The sequence below is a fragment of the Scyliorhinus torazame genome, chromosome 4 (assembly GCF_047496885.1).
Source record: "Scyliorhinus torazame isolate Kashiwa2021f chromosome 4, sScyTor2.1, whole genome shotgun sequence".
NCBI lineage: Eukaryota > Metazoa > Chordata > Chondrichthyes > Carcharhiniformes > Scyliorhinidae > Scyliorhinus > Scyliorhinus torazame.
Genome location: NC_092710.1, coordinates 132787429 through 132805504, shown reverse-complemented (window position 1 = coordinate 132805504; position 18076 = coordinate 132787429). Strand labels below are relative to the sequence as shown.

At 47.2% G+C, this 18076-nt stretch overlaps 1 protein-coding gene across 6 annotated transcripts in view; it reads left to right on the top strand.

Annotated features, from left to right (window-relative positions):
• myom2b (myomesin 2b) overlaps positions 1-18076 on the top strand; it is a 190222-nt gene that overhangs the window by 128315 nt on the left and 43831 nt on the right. For 3 of the 6 annotated variants that reach the window (XM_072498615.1, XM_072498614.1, XM_072498616.1), the window contains exons 34-38: positions 5691-5854; positions 7501-7537; positions 7752-7774; positions 7912-7967; positions 10460-10675. In XM_072498615.1, coding sequence (XP_072354716.1) covers positions 5691-5854; positions 7501-7537; positions 7752-7774; positions 7912-7967; positions 10460-10675 — 496 coding nt within the window. Of the gene's footprint in view, positions 1-5690; positions 5855-7500; positions 7538-7751; positions 7775-7911; positions 7968-10459; positions 11791-18076 lie in introns of those variants that run through there. The other 3 variants (XM_072498612.1, XM_072498613.1, XM_072498617.1) reach the window with 1 other exon arrangement.

Here is an 18076-nt window from a genome sequence, read left to right as displayed (position 1 = left end):
CCTTCTCTGCTAGGCAACTTTCATTTGAATCAGCAATGTCGTTATTGTATTGCCACAGCCACTGTCAACCAGAACAATTTGGTTCTGGGGTCAGTAGCTGTTGTTTTTATTGAGTAGAGTTTGCACATTTGGAGAAGCTTAGAAAAGATCCCGGGCGGGGTCGCCATCGGCCGACACCGGAAAGGCAAAACGCGATTGGGCGGAGAATCGATTTTGATGCCGAAATCTTGGTGGGTGACGGATTTACGCCAAATCGCAATTCTCCGGTGCCTCGATAGCACCGCCAATGCGTTCCACTCCGCACATACAGTATACTCCATTGGCATATCATTAGCGGGCCTGACCCGGTATTCTGAGGGGCCTCCGCGAACCTCCCCCTCCACCGGGTGGGAATTCCCGACGACGAGGTTCACTTGTGCTTTCGAGAAACAGGCGCCAAGGCTGATGAGGGGGCGTGAAAAGTGTCCAACATCACCATAGCGTGCTGACAGTTGTGCCGCCGGGGGGAGTAGCGAGGTGTGGCCAGGAGGTGGGCCATGGGGCTGGGTGGATAGGCACGGAGCACTATTGCCGCAGCCTGCCAGGCAGCCATGTGGCTGCGCACACTACTGACTGCCCACTGTGAACCTCGGACTGCGGGTCGTATGGGTCCCCCCCCAGGCCACCCCTCCTAGGTACCATCTGGCCCCAGCCGACCCATCAAAGGGATGGGCGTAATCAGCGCATCCAGTGCTTTCTTGTTGGCTGGGATCTGTGTGGGGAGTGGAGTGCTAATATGCGGCTGCAGCTTATCAGCCTCTCAAGTGTCAATCCCGATGTCGGCGAATCAGACACTGTGTTCCATTGGAATCAATTGTGTTCCATTTGGCGCCGCTGCTAGCCTCGCTGAATCAGTCCAGGTGCGCCGCCAGTTTTGCTGTCGTAGAACTCCACAAATCGTGCCCCGGCGTCAACACTTAGTCTCAAGATCATAGAATCTAGCCGCCCCTGTTTCTTCTTTTTGTTTTGCCTTCAATATTCTATGGGCGAATACTAAAGGAATGCATTTCAGGATATTATGTGTGAAGGAGTCAGTAAGGTGTACATACAAGAACACCTTTGAACTTTGCAGCCATGAACTTTACAGCTGTCCACACAACTGTGCTGTGATGCTTTCAGCACATGTAGTATCAGGAATATCATTTCCTCTGCTATGTCAATCAAGTAGCATTTCCTTTTGCACACTTGTAGTTGGAGATAGGTATTTTCTCTCGCATATGGATATCACCCTGCATTGTTTGACCTACGAACTGGCGAGATATGGCTGCCACCCATGTAGCCACAGATGAGAGCAGTGTGAGTGTTGAGGACCAGATGCAGTTATCCATCCAGCCATGAAGTGGGATGTGGCTGTCTCCTGCAGGAAAGACTACTTCCGACAACCACCCCACCCATTAGACCCACAGAGGGACAGAATCTGCTCTTTAATTTGGAGGAATATCTTTTTATTTCCATACAATTGACTTTTATATTTAACTTATTGGATCCATTTTCCTTAAGAAAATTCAGACATAAAACCATGCCTTTGTAAAGAAAGCAATCATGCATTCTATACAAGAGAAAAAAAAATTGGCATCAGAATAAAACCTCTTCGGTTCACACAAGAGTGAGAATTACTTTAACAACTGAAGTTCACAGGATTAAAGTGGAAGTATGGATATGACTTTGATTAAGAAACAAAGAGTGGAGGTGAACAACAAGGTTGAGGGGTGACCTGATAGAGGTCTACAGGATTATGGGATGACCTGATAGAGGTCTACAGGATTATGGGATGACCTGATAGAGGTCTACAGGATTATGGGGGCATGTACAGAGCGGATGGGCAGGCACTCTTTTCCAGGGTAAAGGGGTCAGTCACCAGGAGGCATTAGTTTAAGGTCCGTGGGGCAAAGTTTAGAGGAGATGTGCAAGGCAGGTTTTTTTACACAGAGTGTGGCGAGTGCGTGGAACGCGTTGCCATGCGAGGTTGTGGAAGCAGATACATTAACGGCATTCAAAAAGCAACTTGACAAATACATAGGATGGGTGTAGAGGGGTACAGCACAAGGAAGTGCTGAGGGTTTTGTCAAGGTTAGTATCATGACCGGTACAGACTTGGAGGGCCAAAGGGCCTGTTCCTGTGCTGTCTTGTTCTTTGTGAATGATAATCTTTCAGATTATCACCCTTCTCACACCCGTCAGTCACCCGCTGGAAGAAACCACTCATCCTCGCCCGAGTGATGTGTACCCTGTGCACTACCTTGAACTGAATCTAGCTGTTTAGGCCACTGTGCTAAACCAACCCTACCGGCATCTCCTCTAACACCCCACTCACTATCACAAACCTTCCCCCTGGATCTTGCATCTCCCTGGCCCCCACAAACCCCGTTTCCTTGCTCAACAAAATGTCCACCCCCTCGACTTCGAGTCAAAGCCCAAGTGAAATACTTGACCCACCCATCCCGTCCTCAGCATAACCTGATCCTTCACCCGGAGATGTATCTCCTGCAAGAAAGTCACCTCCGCTCTCAAACTCTTCAGGTACGCAATAACTCTGGACTCCTTGACCGGTCCGTTTAACCCGTGGACATTCCATGTCATAATTCTTACTGAAGGCTTGCGCCTCCTCCCCCTCTATCATCCGCTATCATCCCCCTTCCGTTCTGCCTCGCCCAATGCCATTCTGAACCGGGCCCTTCCAAGGTGGCCCCGCGCCACGTCCATGGCCGTTCTCATCCTCCAGACCTGCCACGTTGCACTCCCCTCCTTCCCCTCCCCCCCAAACTGGACAACCCTCCCAGCCTCCTACCCCACCACACTCCCATTCACTAGCGTTGTTTACTAGCGTGCGATTCCCACCTGAAGGTCCCCCGTACAACTTTCCCCCACCTTATCCTGCTCAAGAGGCCCAGATTCACCTGAATAACGACAAAACCATAAACACAACCCAGGGTCCCATTTAACCCCTTCCAAAAAACAAAAGGTGAGAGGGGGGAGGGGGGGGGGGGGGGGGAGGGGAGCGATCGTCTTCTCCCCCTTACAATCTCCAGCTTCTGAAAATCCCCCAAAATCGGCATCCCAGAACAACAGTAACTCCCAACGTTTGTGGACTTAATGCCTCCATCCTGTGCGTCCCCTCCGTTCTCCCCCAGCTTATGGTCCCGAATAAAGTAATTGGCCTCCTCTGGCGTCTCAAGATAATACACTCGGCATCATAAGTCACCCAAAGTCTGGCCGGTACAGCACCTTGAACTGAATCTGCTGTCTGTACAACACCCCCCTGGCCTTGTAGCAGTCCACATGCCTCTTCACCAGCTCTGCGCCAATGTCCTGGTAAATCCAGACTCAATTACCCTCCTACTCACAGAATTGCTTGGCCCACCTCAGAATCTTCTCCTTAACCAAAACCTTGTGCATCTGCACAATCACCGCCCGTGGTGGCTCCCCTGCTTTTGGCTTCTTCCTCAAGGATTTATGGGCCTGCTCCATGTCTGGGGCCTTGCCAACAACTTCTCGTCCACCAACCTGGCTAACATCCTCGAAACATACTTTGTGGCGCTCGTTCTCTCCACACCTTCCAACAGCCCCACAATCTACAAATTCTGTCGCCTGGACCTGTTCTCCTGTTCCTTCACCTTTGACTGCAGCAACTCGCATCGATCCCACAGGAGCCCCACCTTCGCCTTCAAGGACATAATACAAACACTCTGGTCGGACACCACTTTTTCCACCTGCCGGATCGTCGGCCCTTGCGCTTTGAGGCTCTTTTCCACCCGATCCAGAGACCCATGAAGAGATGCCACTGCTCCCTCAATCGCCTTTGACCAGTCACTGTGCATCTCCTTCCTCTGCTGTTAAAATTCCTCCTTGATCAAGCTCATCAATTGCTCCATCTGAGGCTTTCCTGTCGACGATGACCTTCTACCATTTTCACAATTGGTGCTGCGCCACAGGTCTCCTCCAATTCCTTAGCCAGGTCTTTTGCTGTCTTCAGCCGGATCTGATATCCAGTAAACATGCCAATCCAGGGGCGAGCTTCTTCTCTTACACCTTCCACTCCACTTTCCTGCCGAATCTACACAACACATGGGTGAAAACCCGTACCAGCCTCCTCGAACAGGCGCCAGAATGTGGCGACTAGGGGCTTGTCACAGTAACTTCATTTGAAGCCTACTTGTGACAAGAAGCGATTTTCATTTTGTTTCATTTTTCAAAATAGCCAAAACCAAAGCCTTCGAGCCAGAGCTACCCTGTGTGCGACCACTCACTGCATGGCCACCACCAGAAGTGTTTAAAAAGCAGTAGGCCTGGCTTTAATGAGTATAAGCCGTTAGAAGTCATTGGTTAGGCCCCAACTGAAATAGTGTGTCCAATGCTGGGCACCGCACAGTAGGAAGGATGTCGAGGTCTTGGAGAGGGTATATCGGTGATTTACTAGGACGCTATTGGGGAGAGAATCCATTACCCTGCCAGCATTGCAGCAAGAACACCCATTTACAAACAGCTCAAAGGAAATTTCCAGCTGCAGCTTTTTAAATAGTCTGAGCTGGCATCAGCTACCTGTGCAATTGACCCAGTTTCTGACGCTCCCTTTTCAATTCACAGGAGCTGCTTAGCAAGAAGAATTCCGAGCAAATGACACAATCCATGGCATTGATTTTTGCAGAGCTGAAGCTTAACTGAGATTTCTAGAAAAGGCCCCACAACCCCAGTTGGGTTGATCCAGTTGAATCACAATTTTCTACAGTTTACCATAGATTGTCAGAGGTGTGGGCCAGGATTCTCCAAAATCCGGAGTGTTTCACACCGGTGTCAGTGGGCCTCTTGGCCCAGCAATTCAGTAGGCCACAGGGGCTAGCACGGCGCCGGAGTGCTGCACGCTGCTCCGGCGCCAGTACGTGGCCTGCACTGCCAGCACGGGTCCGCGCATGTGCGTGGTGGCCTTTCTGCACCGGCGCATGCGCGTGGTGGCCATTTCCGACATGGCGTAACGACACAGCGGGCCCGAGCTGAAGGAGCTAGGTCCCCTCCAGATCGCGTGGCCCACGATCGCAGGCCTGGCCGTCATGCATGCCCCCCCCCCGGAGTTTGATCCCCCTGCCTCCCCACCAGATCGGCCACCGCAGCCGCGGGTCTGAGCTCCCGCCAGGTGGTACCAGGTTGGAACCACGCCTGCGGAACTCGGCCGGTCGACAGCGGAGAACCGGCGCGGTCCCCGACCGGCCCGCATCAACCACGCGCGCACGACTGGCGCCGATTCTCCATGCGCCAGAGAATCGTGTCCCTGCGTCGGAGCCGCGTGGCGGGAATTTCCGGCGTCACCGCTGATTCCCCGACCCGGCGCGGGCTCGGAGAATCCCGGCTGTGGTGTTCCACCATAATTCATAAATCAGTAACATTAATAAAACTGTGAACAATTTTTTAAAATTAGTACATTGATTACTTTGTTTGAACAGGGTAGTTGAGTCCTATATTATTGCCGATGTCCAGTCTGTACTGCAACAAACTCCTTCCTTTGCTGTCTAATTCTCTCTTTGAAATGCTACTTTGCAGAACCTGAATGAATGATTAAGTGCACAACATCAATTTCTGTCTTCACACGTAGATTTGCTATGACTTGCTATATGTTTGCATTGTGCAAATGCCTAAGAAATATTGTGCTCTGGGTTTAGGGAGTCAAAGATTGCATCATCTGAAAAGATGAGAATTGGAGGAAGCAGTGAGCAAGTTTGGATGCAGATCTGTGAGCCAACTGACAGAGAAAAAGGCAAATATACGATGGAGATATTTGATGGTAAAACTTCTTATAAACGGCACCTTGATCTTTCTGGAGAGGGTAAGTTGCTCATTCTGAATATGATGCGAAAGTCAGACAAATGCTAAAAATTAACATCAAATGCATGGATTCTTCTGAATTAAAAGTCATTTACATATTTGTAATACAATCGTGATATGAGTTAACTATGGTTCACCGTTGATATTTCCTGTCAGTGAGATATTAACTATCTTGGAAATCTTTTACCGACATACCGCTGAAAACATTTCCATTCCAGTCTCAAAGCCACAGTTTCATTTAGCCTGGTTATATCCCATCTACAATATCTTTCAAGAGAGTGAATATTCTGAATGTTTGGGTTGTCGGTAGAGAAAGGCATAGCATTAAACAGTGGAACCTTCAGTTTGGATTTAGGTTTAATGCTTGTTTGGAGTAGTATGGAATTGAAGTTTGTAATTGAGCATGCTTCACATCACTTGGCCTATTTCTTCATTTTGGTTGTTTGACTTTAGCTCCCTCCAAGCTGTAGACCTCATCATTTGATCCAACCTCAAACTAGTTGGGGTGACTTGTACTGATCCTTATTGGTTTGGTTGCTGTCAGAAGCATGAGATTGCACAAGGTAAATTGCTGTCTCATCGCCCTTTCCTCTCTATGGAGAAACCTCTGGCCTTGCTATTGAATTGGAAATGGTGCCTTCATCGTGGTACGGATATGGGGTCAGAGCTTGGGGCCCAAAGTAAAACCAAAGTTACAAAGATACTGTTATAGCCTCAGACAGTTGCTAGGGAACAGAGTTTGTGGTGGCGGTGTGTCCAGTAGTGGATATTGGACAGGCAGTGTGGCCGATTGGAGATGGTTAGACAGTGGAGCGATCAAAGGAAGGTGTGAATGAGGTAGTTCACATGCGGAAACTGATGATGTGTTTTCGGATGAGGTTGCCAAGGAACAGCATGAAATGAGGAATAGGGTGGGGTCAATGGTAACTTCTTGGGAACAATTAGAGGTAACTGCAAGAGTGGGAAGAGAAGGGACGAGAAATCTAACCTTGTCTGGATAGATAAAAATGGAATGAATGACTACAGCAGCTCTCCCCCACTCCCCACAGCTGGATAGCCGGATATTACATGCAGTGGAGGAGGATGGAATGGCCAACCATGTCAATGCTGTAGACAAATCCAGAAGGATGAAAAGCATAATTTATCATTGCCTAGTCTTTCAGAGTGTCATTTGAACTTTTATTAGAAGCAGGTTTTGAGTACTGTGGCAGGGGTGGAGTGGAAGGGTTCAGAAATGGAGTTCCTGGAAAGTTGGGCACAGATTTAAAAGGCAACCTCATCTTCTAGGACTTTGGAGAGGAAAGGGAAGGTGGGGACACCATGGTAACTTGCAAGGATGGAGGGGGTCAAAGGTTGTCTTTTTGTGGAACGGGGAATAGTACCACAACAGAGAATTCATAGTTTGAAGCAAATGGAAACAATGCTTTTGCAAGAACTGGTCCAGTTTGGTTAATTTTTTACACTAGTTTGATCCATGTCATATATCAGTCTAATCTAGGGCAAATGGCTTCAAGCGATTTACTTGTTTGTAAAGTTAAGAAATGCACCTAAACATACCTTAGATGTGTATATGTGTAAGCATTAACAGGAGTTTGTAGAGACACTATTGTATGTTAATTTGAAACCTCTTTCTGATTTTATCTGCAGCTTATGCTGAGGCATATACTGAATTCCAGAGGCTGAAGTAAGTTTCTGTGTGATGTATATAAATTTCAATTTCAGATTGTGCAATTTCAGAATGCTTTTAAATGTAATTATTGCACACAACACAATTCCTCCACGCAGTCCGCTCATTAACTTTTGTCTTTGTCAGCTAAAAGTACGACGGCATAAATATTACATAAGTCCTTAAGTTTTAACCATGCAGCTTTATTAAGTGTTTTAATTCTCATTTTCAGAGCGGCAGCTTTTGCAGAGAAGAGTAAGTACAGAATCTGACTTTCCTATTTATTAAAAACATTATTTCAAATTAGTGCCAAGCTCTTCGTTAAATAATGCAATAAAGATAGTTGTAATTTATTTCACTTACTTAAGTTAGCATTGATTTTCCCATTATAGATCGTGGCAAAGTATTAGGAGGATTGCCAGATGTGGTAACTATAATGGAAGGCAAGGTAAGACCAAATCATGATCTAAATCCATTTTCACTGCTTCAGCATTCTGTATTATTTTCGCTCAAAGGATTATTGAAAATGGTACATTACACTTCATGCCACCATGGCTTCACTCCTCCTCTTAAACCTCTCTAAGAACTTTACATTCCTTCAATTCTGGGCTCTTATGCACCCACTGTTTCCATTATTCTAATACTGGCGGCCATGCGTTTAACTGTCTGGTTGCTAAGGCCTGGAATGCCCTCCCCAAACCTTTCCACCTTCTCCACCGTGATGAATGCTCCTGAAAACCTCTCTTTTACCAAACCTCTGGCCACCTGCCCTGACGCCTTTCTTTGACTGAACTCAAGTTTGTCTGATCACACTCCCAAGAAGCACGTTTTGGGCATTACATAAATGCAAGTTGTTATGACAAAAAAAGTTACTGCGCACTCCAGGTGTCACACTTTCTTCAGATACGGTTGCTTCTGAGCTGCAGCCTTAAACAGGCAGCGGATTCCAAACGACAGACTTCTGCCACAAACCAGTAGATTTGAGGGGACAGTGGTAGTGTGGACATAACAATTAGCTGAGGGGCAGAATGCAAAGAGTTGTGGTGAATGGCTGTTTTCCAGCATTTAGGGCAGAATGATTGCGGGTACTTTCGCATCCACATTGAGCAGCGAAATGGGTCTGTGTGATCCACATTCTGTTGAGTCTTTGTCTTTTATGGGTATCAGCGATATGGTGGCCTGTATTAACGTAGGAGGCAGGGGGTCCCTCGCTAGTGAGTCTGCGAACTTCTCCTGCGAACAGGCGCGGGTCAAGTGCAGGCGCAAATGTTTTGTAAAAGTCCCCCAGGAACCCTTCTGGTCCCAGCGCCTTCCCCACCTTCATGGAGTCGATGTTCTCCATGACCTCTACCAGTCCTATTGGTGCTTCCAGCTCCCTCCATCTATCATCCCCCAAGACTGGCATATGCAGACCATTGAGAAACCGTTTCATCCCTGAGTTCCCGGCGGGGGGGGCTCGGAGGTGTACAGTCCCCAGTAGAAGGCCTCAAATGCTTTGCTAACCTTTTTGGTTTCGGCTACCAGAGTTTGGCAGAAAGTTCAGAAGCCAGAACACACAAATGTAAGGTAATTGGCAAAAAGAATCAAATGTGACATGAGCATATTTTCTTTTTATGCAGTTATAATGATCTGGAATGAATGATCTGAAAGGGTGGTAGATACAGAGTCAATTATCTCTTTCAGAAGGAAATTGGATAAATATTTGAGAGGAAATTATTTTTAATCCCATGTGAATAATTGGATAGTTCTTGCAAAGAGCTAGTGCAGGAATGATGGACTGAATGGCCAACTTCTATGATGGACAATAATTAAACTCAGTGAAATGACAAGTTGCTCTCTGCAACATTGTCACATCAAACAACAATTAAATTCTGATCAGATTGTGTTTACTTCTAGCAATCAGACTTTGTGGCCACTGAAAGTTTGGATCTCTTGAAACAGAACGCCACTTTAGCAGAATAATATCTTGTAACATCCGATCTACTGAGAGTAATGTCATGGGAGATATAGAACAGGACACGCAAAGGTGTGCACCACCCACAGTATTTGTTGTTTGAAAAAACAGATTCAGAGCATGTTATGGTGCCATCCCTTTCCCAAGTCTCACTGCTTACTTCAAGTATAAAGTCATACATAAGTAACATGGGCATTCATGTGCAGTACATGTCTGTTGGAAGTGGAGAAGGCACAATGACCCCAGTATTCAGCTTCAGATATTTCAGATGGGCAGTGATTGAAGCATTCTTAACATCTCCCTGATGTTTTTGGAAAGAAGCTTAATGGTTTGGCTCCTTTTACATTGAATTGGTGAACTTCCCATGTTTTTCCAGCATTGTTAGGTGGCTCCCTGCTTAGGGAGAATGGGAAACCTGGCAGGATTGCCACAACAGCATCTGAAGGTTGAGAGTTGGAAAAATTGGGACACAGTGAGGGGGTGGGGGGGAGGGAGGGGGAAGGGGAAGGGGCGGAGGGAAGGGGGGGGGCGGTTGGTTGGTAATAAAGGGACTGAAGACTTTGAAAATAGCCCAAGAGGAGCTTCAGGTGATGCTGAATGCACTTACCCTCCAAAACTATTCATAAAATTGCAAGACCATCTTCCAGGAATCCCTTTAACTGAGGCACACACTGTTCCTTTCACACTATTGGTAGCTATGTATATTAGCTGCCACAATGCTAACAAATGACACCAACGTGCTGGCAACATAACAAAACCCTGATATACATGCAATATTGATTCCTGCTGGAACGTTGGCTGCTTAAATTATAGCAGGCGAGTCCTGGGTGCGATGTCGACGATAAGTTTATTCTTGACTCACTCCTGTCTCTTTCATGCTATGAAATGGCATGGATAGAGGAGCAGAAATAAGGGCCACAGACTTCCCTCCAATGGTATTACCTTAAAGACCATTCTGTTAACTTGCTTTTTGCTTTGTGTTCCAGACACTGAGCCTCACTTCCACTGTGTTCGGTGATCCATCTCCTGAGGTGACCTGGCTCAAGAATGACAAAGACCTTGAGTTGAATGATCACCACATTGCGACTGTCGAGCAGGGAAAATATGCCTCCTTGACCATTAAAGGCGTTACCACGGAGGATTCGGGAAAATACGGCATTAACGTCAGGAACAAATATGGCGGCGAGACAATTGATGTCACTGTAAGTGTCTATAAACACGGCGAGGAGATACCAGCAGTAAAGAGGGGAGTTCAGCCACCCCCCGTGCACTCGACTCCCCCACCTGCAGAAGCCCCCAAACCAGCAGCACCACCTAAGAGTTCAAAGATTGGCAGAAGAAAGTAATGAAAAGATGATTCGAAGTAGTAACTTATTGTAAACTTAGATTGAACTGCAGTGAACAATTAAGTTACAAGTCAAAGCTTGATGTAGTAAGTAGTATTTTGAGTTGGGGTGGGGGGAAATCAATCTTAGTCTGTTCCTCAGCGCATCGTACAACATTTATTCATGATGGCCGGGATTCCACCCCCCCCCCTCCCCCCCTCAACCCCCTCCCCTCTCCCGGCCAAGTGTATTCCAGCGGCGGAGTCAGCTCGCCACTGGTAAGCAGCGGAATCTTCCAGTCGCACCGATGTCTATGTCCTTTTGCATGGCTCGCCCATCCCGTTGCCGGGGAACCCGCCACAGGAAGTCGGCATCGTCGTGACCGGAAGATTGCACCAGTGGGAAGGGTAGGAAAAGGTTTTAACCCCACCAAAATCACTTAAGGTAGATTGGTCTGCTTTGATGCGCCTAGAAAATTCTGATGATACATGTCAGTAGATTCCGCATCCCCAAGTCATGATTTTACGCTAATATGAACCACTTTCCTACCTGGAATGAGGCGGGAACATTGAAGTACAGAAACTCTTCTTTAGTTTTTGTTTTGCTGAAGGACACAAAAGGTCCTGGATGTTTACAGAGGAATGAAGTTCATCGTTGTAAGTACGAGAGCGTGAAAACAAATCTGAGGGTTTTGCAGATCACATCTTTTTAAGTAGTTATAGCAGTAACATTATATGCATTTAAAGACCCTCCTAATTCACAATGAGGAATGTACAGCGGCTAGAATCTCACACCATTCTGAATTAATTGTCACTTTGTTACTTTCAGGGGACTTTAATATAGCAAATTAATATCATTCCTTGGCGAGAATTCACTCCTACTGTAACCATGTCACGTGACTAATATCTATCATGTCCAATTAAGTTGCTGTGCTTTGTTTGTCATGCTTTGCACCAATAAAATGGCCTCTCATGGCAATCTCTGATGCATAATTGTGTTCATGTCTCGCACTGACCTCACCACATGTCTCATAACACTCACATCTGAAGCCATGATTTAAAAACTGGCTGGATTATGAGATGCCATTAACAATTCCACACTCGATGTCTGACGTGTTGGTTCAGCACTTGTTTTACTTGATGTATGACTTTCACCAGCAATGGAATAACAGCACATGCACTTGGAGGCAAATTTGTGAAAGGATTTCCCAGTCAAACGGGACTGGATGATGAAGTGGTTTCATGCAGCTTTGGTTTAACATGGGAATCCACGTGAAATTGGTGCAGACTAAAGGCACAAGCTTCTCTCCCAGCTTTATTCACCATAAAGATTCTATGTGAAATCAACCAAGCTCCTGGGGGGCTCAGAACACAGAACTGCTCATCAGTCAACTGTTTTACTCAAACAAACACAGGGTGGCTGGTGTTCAGCCCAACCATCAATGATTTACATTTGTTCATTGGGGCTTGAGTGAGATTGTCTGATGATGATTCTACAGCAATCAGTTCTATTTGCAATGCTTACAGTGGAGGAGCTTAGGCCAGCCAGCAGAACTTGAACATTCAGGCATGTGCTGACATGTGGAAGGTAACATTTTCAACACATAAGCACTTGTAGTTGATCACCTCCAACAAGTCAAAACTCCATATACCTCTCTCTCAACCTTGACTTAAAGGGTCAAATTATGACCGGTTGCAAGATGATTTAATTTAGGCATTAAAGGATGTACACAAGAGCCATTTTTGCTGGTGGTGCAAGTGAGAACAAGGGGTTCACAAACTTGAAATTAGAGCGAGGCTTATTTAAGGATGAAATCAGAAAACAAGTGTAGTGTAAATGTACAATTCCTTCTCACGAAATGCTATGGATGCTGGATCATTTGAAAATTTTAAGACTGAAATTGATAAATCTTAATTAGATAAGGATATTGATCAAAATAGAATTAATTTGATTAGTTTTGTAAGGGCCCCGAAGAATCCAGCACGAGTTTTAAGGATACAAAATAATAACGTTTATTTACTATAACAATATATACATAACAGTAGCAGTAACTTCCCTTGCTACCTTCTCCTTCCTCCTGGTTCCTGGACTGGCCAGCTTATTTATAGTAGGAGTTTCTCCGCCCCCCTCATTGGGGAAGTTCATACTCCCACAGGATTGTGGGATAGTAATTAGTCCCCAGCCAATCGTCAGTAGGCAGGTTATAACAATTAGTCATGATTGAATCCAATGGTGGAACAGGATCATGGAGCTGAATGACCGACTCCTGGGCGGGATTCTCCCATCCCGCAGCAGAGTGTCCACGCCGTCGCGTTTTACAACGGCGTGAACGGGCCGCTGCCAGGAGTAATGGGGGCCAGCACGGTGCTGGAGTGGTTCGCGCCGCTCCTGCTGCCAATCCTGGCGCGAACTGTGCGACGCAGGATCCGCGCATGCGCAGTGGCAACGACACCAACGCGCGCATGCGCGGTGTCCTTCAACGCGCCAGCCCCGAAGCAACATGGCGCAGGAGTATCGGGGCCGGCACGTAGGAAAAGAGGCCGGGGGACAGAGAGGCCGGCCTGCCGATCGGTGGGCCCCGATCGCGGGCCAGGCTGCATCGGAGGCCCCTTCCGGGGTCGGAGTCCCCCTCCACCCCCCACAGGCCACCACCCGACCCTTGCACGCAGTGTTCCCGTCGGCTGCGAGCAGGTGTGGATGGCGCCGATGGGACTCGTTTTGTTTTTCACGGCTGCTCGGCGCACCCGGGCCAGAGAATCGGCGGGCCGGCCGCGGAGAGCGTCTCCGCGACCGGTGCCGCACCAACCACGCCAGCGCCGATTCTCCGCTGCGGAGAATCGCGTGCCGGTGTCGGGGCGGCGTGTCCCGGTCGAGGGGATTCTCCGGACCGGCCCAGGGCTGGGAGAATCCCGCCCCCTATTCCCATGTTCTGATCTTAAACAGCACCGTCATTGCTGAGTCCCCCTCCATCTACATTCTGAAGCCACCGCACAATGCAAGCTTGACTGAAAGCAGCCAGACCAACAAGAACAGGTCCTTGGTGACGAGTTGTTTACCTTCTAACCTCTCGAATCCTCTTAACCATCTACTAGGCTCATCAGGAGTGTGATGGAATGTTCATTACTTGGCTGGATAGATCCAGCCACAACCCAACTCAAAAAATCTTCAACAGCATGCACAATACAATAGTTTGATTGATCGGTGCCCTGTGTCACTGGGCTCCAGGCCCACCACTATGCGCTCTGGCTCAATAACGTGCAATCTATAAGAGGCAGTGTTGCAACTTGGGCAGCACGGTAGCATTGTGGATAGCACAATTGCTTCACAGCTCCAGGGTCCCAGGTTCGATTCCGGTTTGGGTCACTGTCTGTGCGGAGTCTGCACATCCTCCCCGTGTGTGCGTGGGTTTCCTCCGGGTGCTCCGGTTTCCTCCCACAGTCCAAAGATGTGCAGGTCAGGTGGATTGGCCATAATAAATTGCCCTTAGTGTCCAAAATTGCCATTAGGGGTGGGGTTACTGGGTTATGGGGATAGGGTGGAGGTGTTGACCTTGGGTAGGGTGCTCTTTCCAAGAGCCGGTGCAAACTCGATGGGCCGAATGGCCTCCTTCTGCACTCTAAATTCTATAATTTAAAAAAAATAAATAACTTGCCAATGTTACTTAAACAGCACCTCTCTTCCCCCACCCCCGCGATCTCTGCCAGTGAGAAGGGCACAAGAAATATATCGTGGGAACACCATTTGGAAGTAACATACTTGCTGACGGGCGTAGCAATGCTGGATTCCAAAGATGGTTGTCACGATTATCTGCTTTAACTTTGGAGAGGAAAATCAATGGAACCCATTGCCCCACTCAGAGAAATGGTGAAATGGCCGATGTTCCTCAGGGGCTCCCTCTAATCTCCTGCCAACTCCAGATCAGGATAACTGGAGAAAACCTGTAGAATTCTGGGCCATAACAGTCTTTCCTTCAGTGACATTAGATGAAAGACCTCTGGTGACACAAGGCACTGATCAATCAAACTATTGTGTTGTGCATGCTGGTCAGGATTTTTGAGTCGGGTTGCGACTGGATCAATCCAGGCAAGTAATGAACATTCCATCACCATGGTGAGAGCAGCATTAACACAACGGCAACAGCGGTCAGTAAAAATGCTCACCACCAACTTCTTGGGCCAGTTAGGGATGGCTAACCTATCAGGCCTGCAAGCAGAATTTGTAACCCAAGAACAAATTAAATTAATGATTCACTCTAATGCGGTAGGCCATAGCCTTCTTCAAGTTAATATACATTGTAGAGTCAGAGAAGGCCTCGAGTTACACTTGATCTCGTATTAAAAATGTTGCATTTTGAGCAATATTCACAATAAAAGTAAATGAATGATAAATTGGCTCTGGACTGTCAGGGGGTTGATGTATACTGCCCCCCACAGCCAGTAAAGCAAACAAGATCAAAAACAGGAAATGCTGGGAATATTCAGCAGCTCTGACAGCACCTGTGTGGAGAAAGACAGTTAACGTCTCAAGTCCTTGACTTGATTCACCTCATCAGGAAATGTAACATCGCTCTCATCACCAGACAATAAGGCACACCCTTTTGCAAGGAAGTGCAGGAGGCAATTGAGATTCCAAGGACTGGAATAAAGGTATTCCTAGTAGTGGACCAATCAATCTTGCTAACTAAAGCCAATCTACACAAAACACTGGAGTTAGAGCACCGATTCTCAACCTCTAATTGCAGGATAATATGGTAAAACCTCCCTTATTACAATGGCTCTAGCCACAGATGCTAGTGACCGCTATAAGCATGATAATGTGGAAAGATATGATAGATTAAATGTGGCTTGCTGAAGAGTTTCTCCTGCAAGTGTTGCTTGTGCACGAGACCCAACAGTCTTGGATTTAGTCCAGGCAGGAGTCTGGGAAGAAGATGGTGGTGGTAGGTAGACAGATTTTGGAAAAGAGTAAAAACAACAGGGTTGTGGTGATGGGAGACTTCAACTTCCCCAATATTGACTGGGACTCACTTAGTGCCAGGGGCTTAGACGGGGCGGAGTTTGTAAGGAGCATCCAGGAGGGCTTCTTAAAACAATATGTAGACAGTCCAACTAGGGAAGGGGCGGTACTGGACCTGGTATTGGGGAATGAGCCAGGCCAGGTGGTAGATGTTTTAGTAGGGAAGCATTTCGGTAACAGTGACCACAATTCAGTAAGTTTTAAAGTACTGGTGGACAAGGATAAGAGTGGTCCGAGGATGAATGTGCTAAATTGGGGGAAGGCTAATTATAACAATATTAGGCGGGAACTGAAGAACATAGATTGGGGGCGGATGTTTGAGGGCAAATCAACATCTGGCATGTGGGAGGCTTTCAAGTGGCAGTTGAAAGGAATACAGGACCGGCATGTTCCTGTGAGGAAGAAAGATAAATACGGCAATTTTCGGGAACCTTGGATGACGAGTGATATTGTAGGCCTCGTCAAAAAGAAAAAGGAGGCATTTGTCAGGGCTAAAAGGCTGGGAACAGACGAAGCCTGCGTGGAATATGAGGAAAGTAGGAAGGAACTTAAGCAAGGAGTCAGGAGGGCTAGAAGGGGTCACGAAAAGTCATTGGCAAATAGGGTTAAGGAAAATCCCAAGGCTTTTTACACGTACATCAAAAGCAAGAGGGTAGCCAGGGAAAGGGTTGGCCCACTGAAGGATAGGCAAGGGAATCTATGTGTGGAGCCAGAGGAAATGGGCGAGGTACTAAATGAATACTTTGCATCAGTATTCACCAAAGAGAAGGAATTGGTAGATGTTGAGTCTGGAGAAGGGGGTGTAGATAGCCTGGGTCACATTGTGATCCAAAAAGACGAGGTGTTGGGTGTCTTAAAAAATATTAAGGTAGATAAGTCCCCAGGGCCTGATGGGATCTACCCCAGAATACTGAAGGAGGCTGGAGAGGAAATTGCTGAGGCCTTGACAGAAATCTTTGGATCCTCGCTGTCTTCAGGGGATGTCCCGGAGGACTGGAGAATAGCCAATGTTGTTCCTCTGTTTAAGAAGGGTAGCAAGGATAATCCCGGGAACTACAGGCCGGTGAGCCTTACTTCAGTGGTAGGGAAATTACTGGAGAGAATTCTTCGAGACAGGATCTACTCCCATTTGGAAGCAAATGGACGTATTAGTGAGAGGCAGCACGGTTTTGTGAAGGGGAGGTCGTGTCTCACTAACTTGATAGAGTTTTTCGAGGAGGTCACTAAGATGATTGATGCAGGTAGGGCAGTAGATATTGTCTATATGGACTTCAGTAAGGCCTTTGACAAGGTCCCTCATGGTAGACTAGTACAAAAGGTGAAGTCACACGGGATCAGGGGTGAGCTGGCAAGGTGGATACAGAACTGGCTAGGCCATAGAAGGCAGAGAGTAGCAATGGAGGGATGCTTTTCTAATTGGAGGGCTGTGACCAGTGGTGTTCCACAGGGATCAGTGCTGGGACCTTTGCTCTTTGTAGTATATATAAATGATTTGGAGGAAAATGTAACTGGTCTGATTAGTAAGTTTGCAGACGACACAAAGGTTGGTGGAATTGCGGATAGCGATGAGGACTGTCGGAGGATACAGCAGGATTTAGATTGTCTGGAGACTTGGGCGGAGAGATGGCAGATGGAGTTTAATCCGGACAAATGTGAGGTAATGCATTTTGGAAGGTCTAATGCAGGTAGGGAATATACAGTGAATGGTAGAACCCTCAAGAGTATTGAAAGTCAAAGAGATCTAGGAGTACAGGTCCACAGGTCATTGAAAGGGGCAACACAGGTGGAGAAGGTAGTCAAGAAGGCATACGGCATGCTTGCCTTCATTGGCCGGGGCATTGAGTATAAGAATTGGCAAGTCATGTTGCAGCTGTATAGAACCTTAGTTAGGCCACACTTGGAGTATAGTGTTCAATTCTGGTCGCCACACTACCAGAAGGATGTGGAGGCTTTAGAGAGGGTGCAGAAGAGATTTACCAGAATGTTGCCTGGTATGGACGGCATTAGCTATGAGGAGCGGATGAATAAACTCGGTTTGTTCTCACTGGAACGAAGGAGGTTGAGGGGAGACCTGATAGAGGTATACAAAATTATGAGGGGCATAGACAGAGTGGATAGTCAGAGGCTTTTCCCCAGGGTAGAGGGGTCAATTACTAGGGGGCATAGGTTTAAGGTGAGAGGGGCAAGGTTTAGAGTAGATGTACGAGGCAAGTTTTTTACGCAGAGGGTAGTGGGTGCCTGGAACTCGCTACCGGAGGAGGT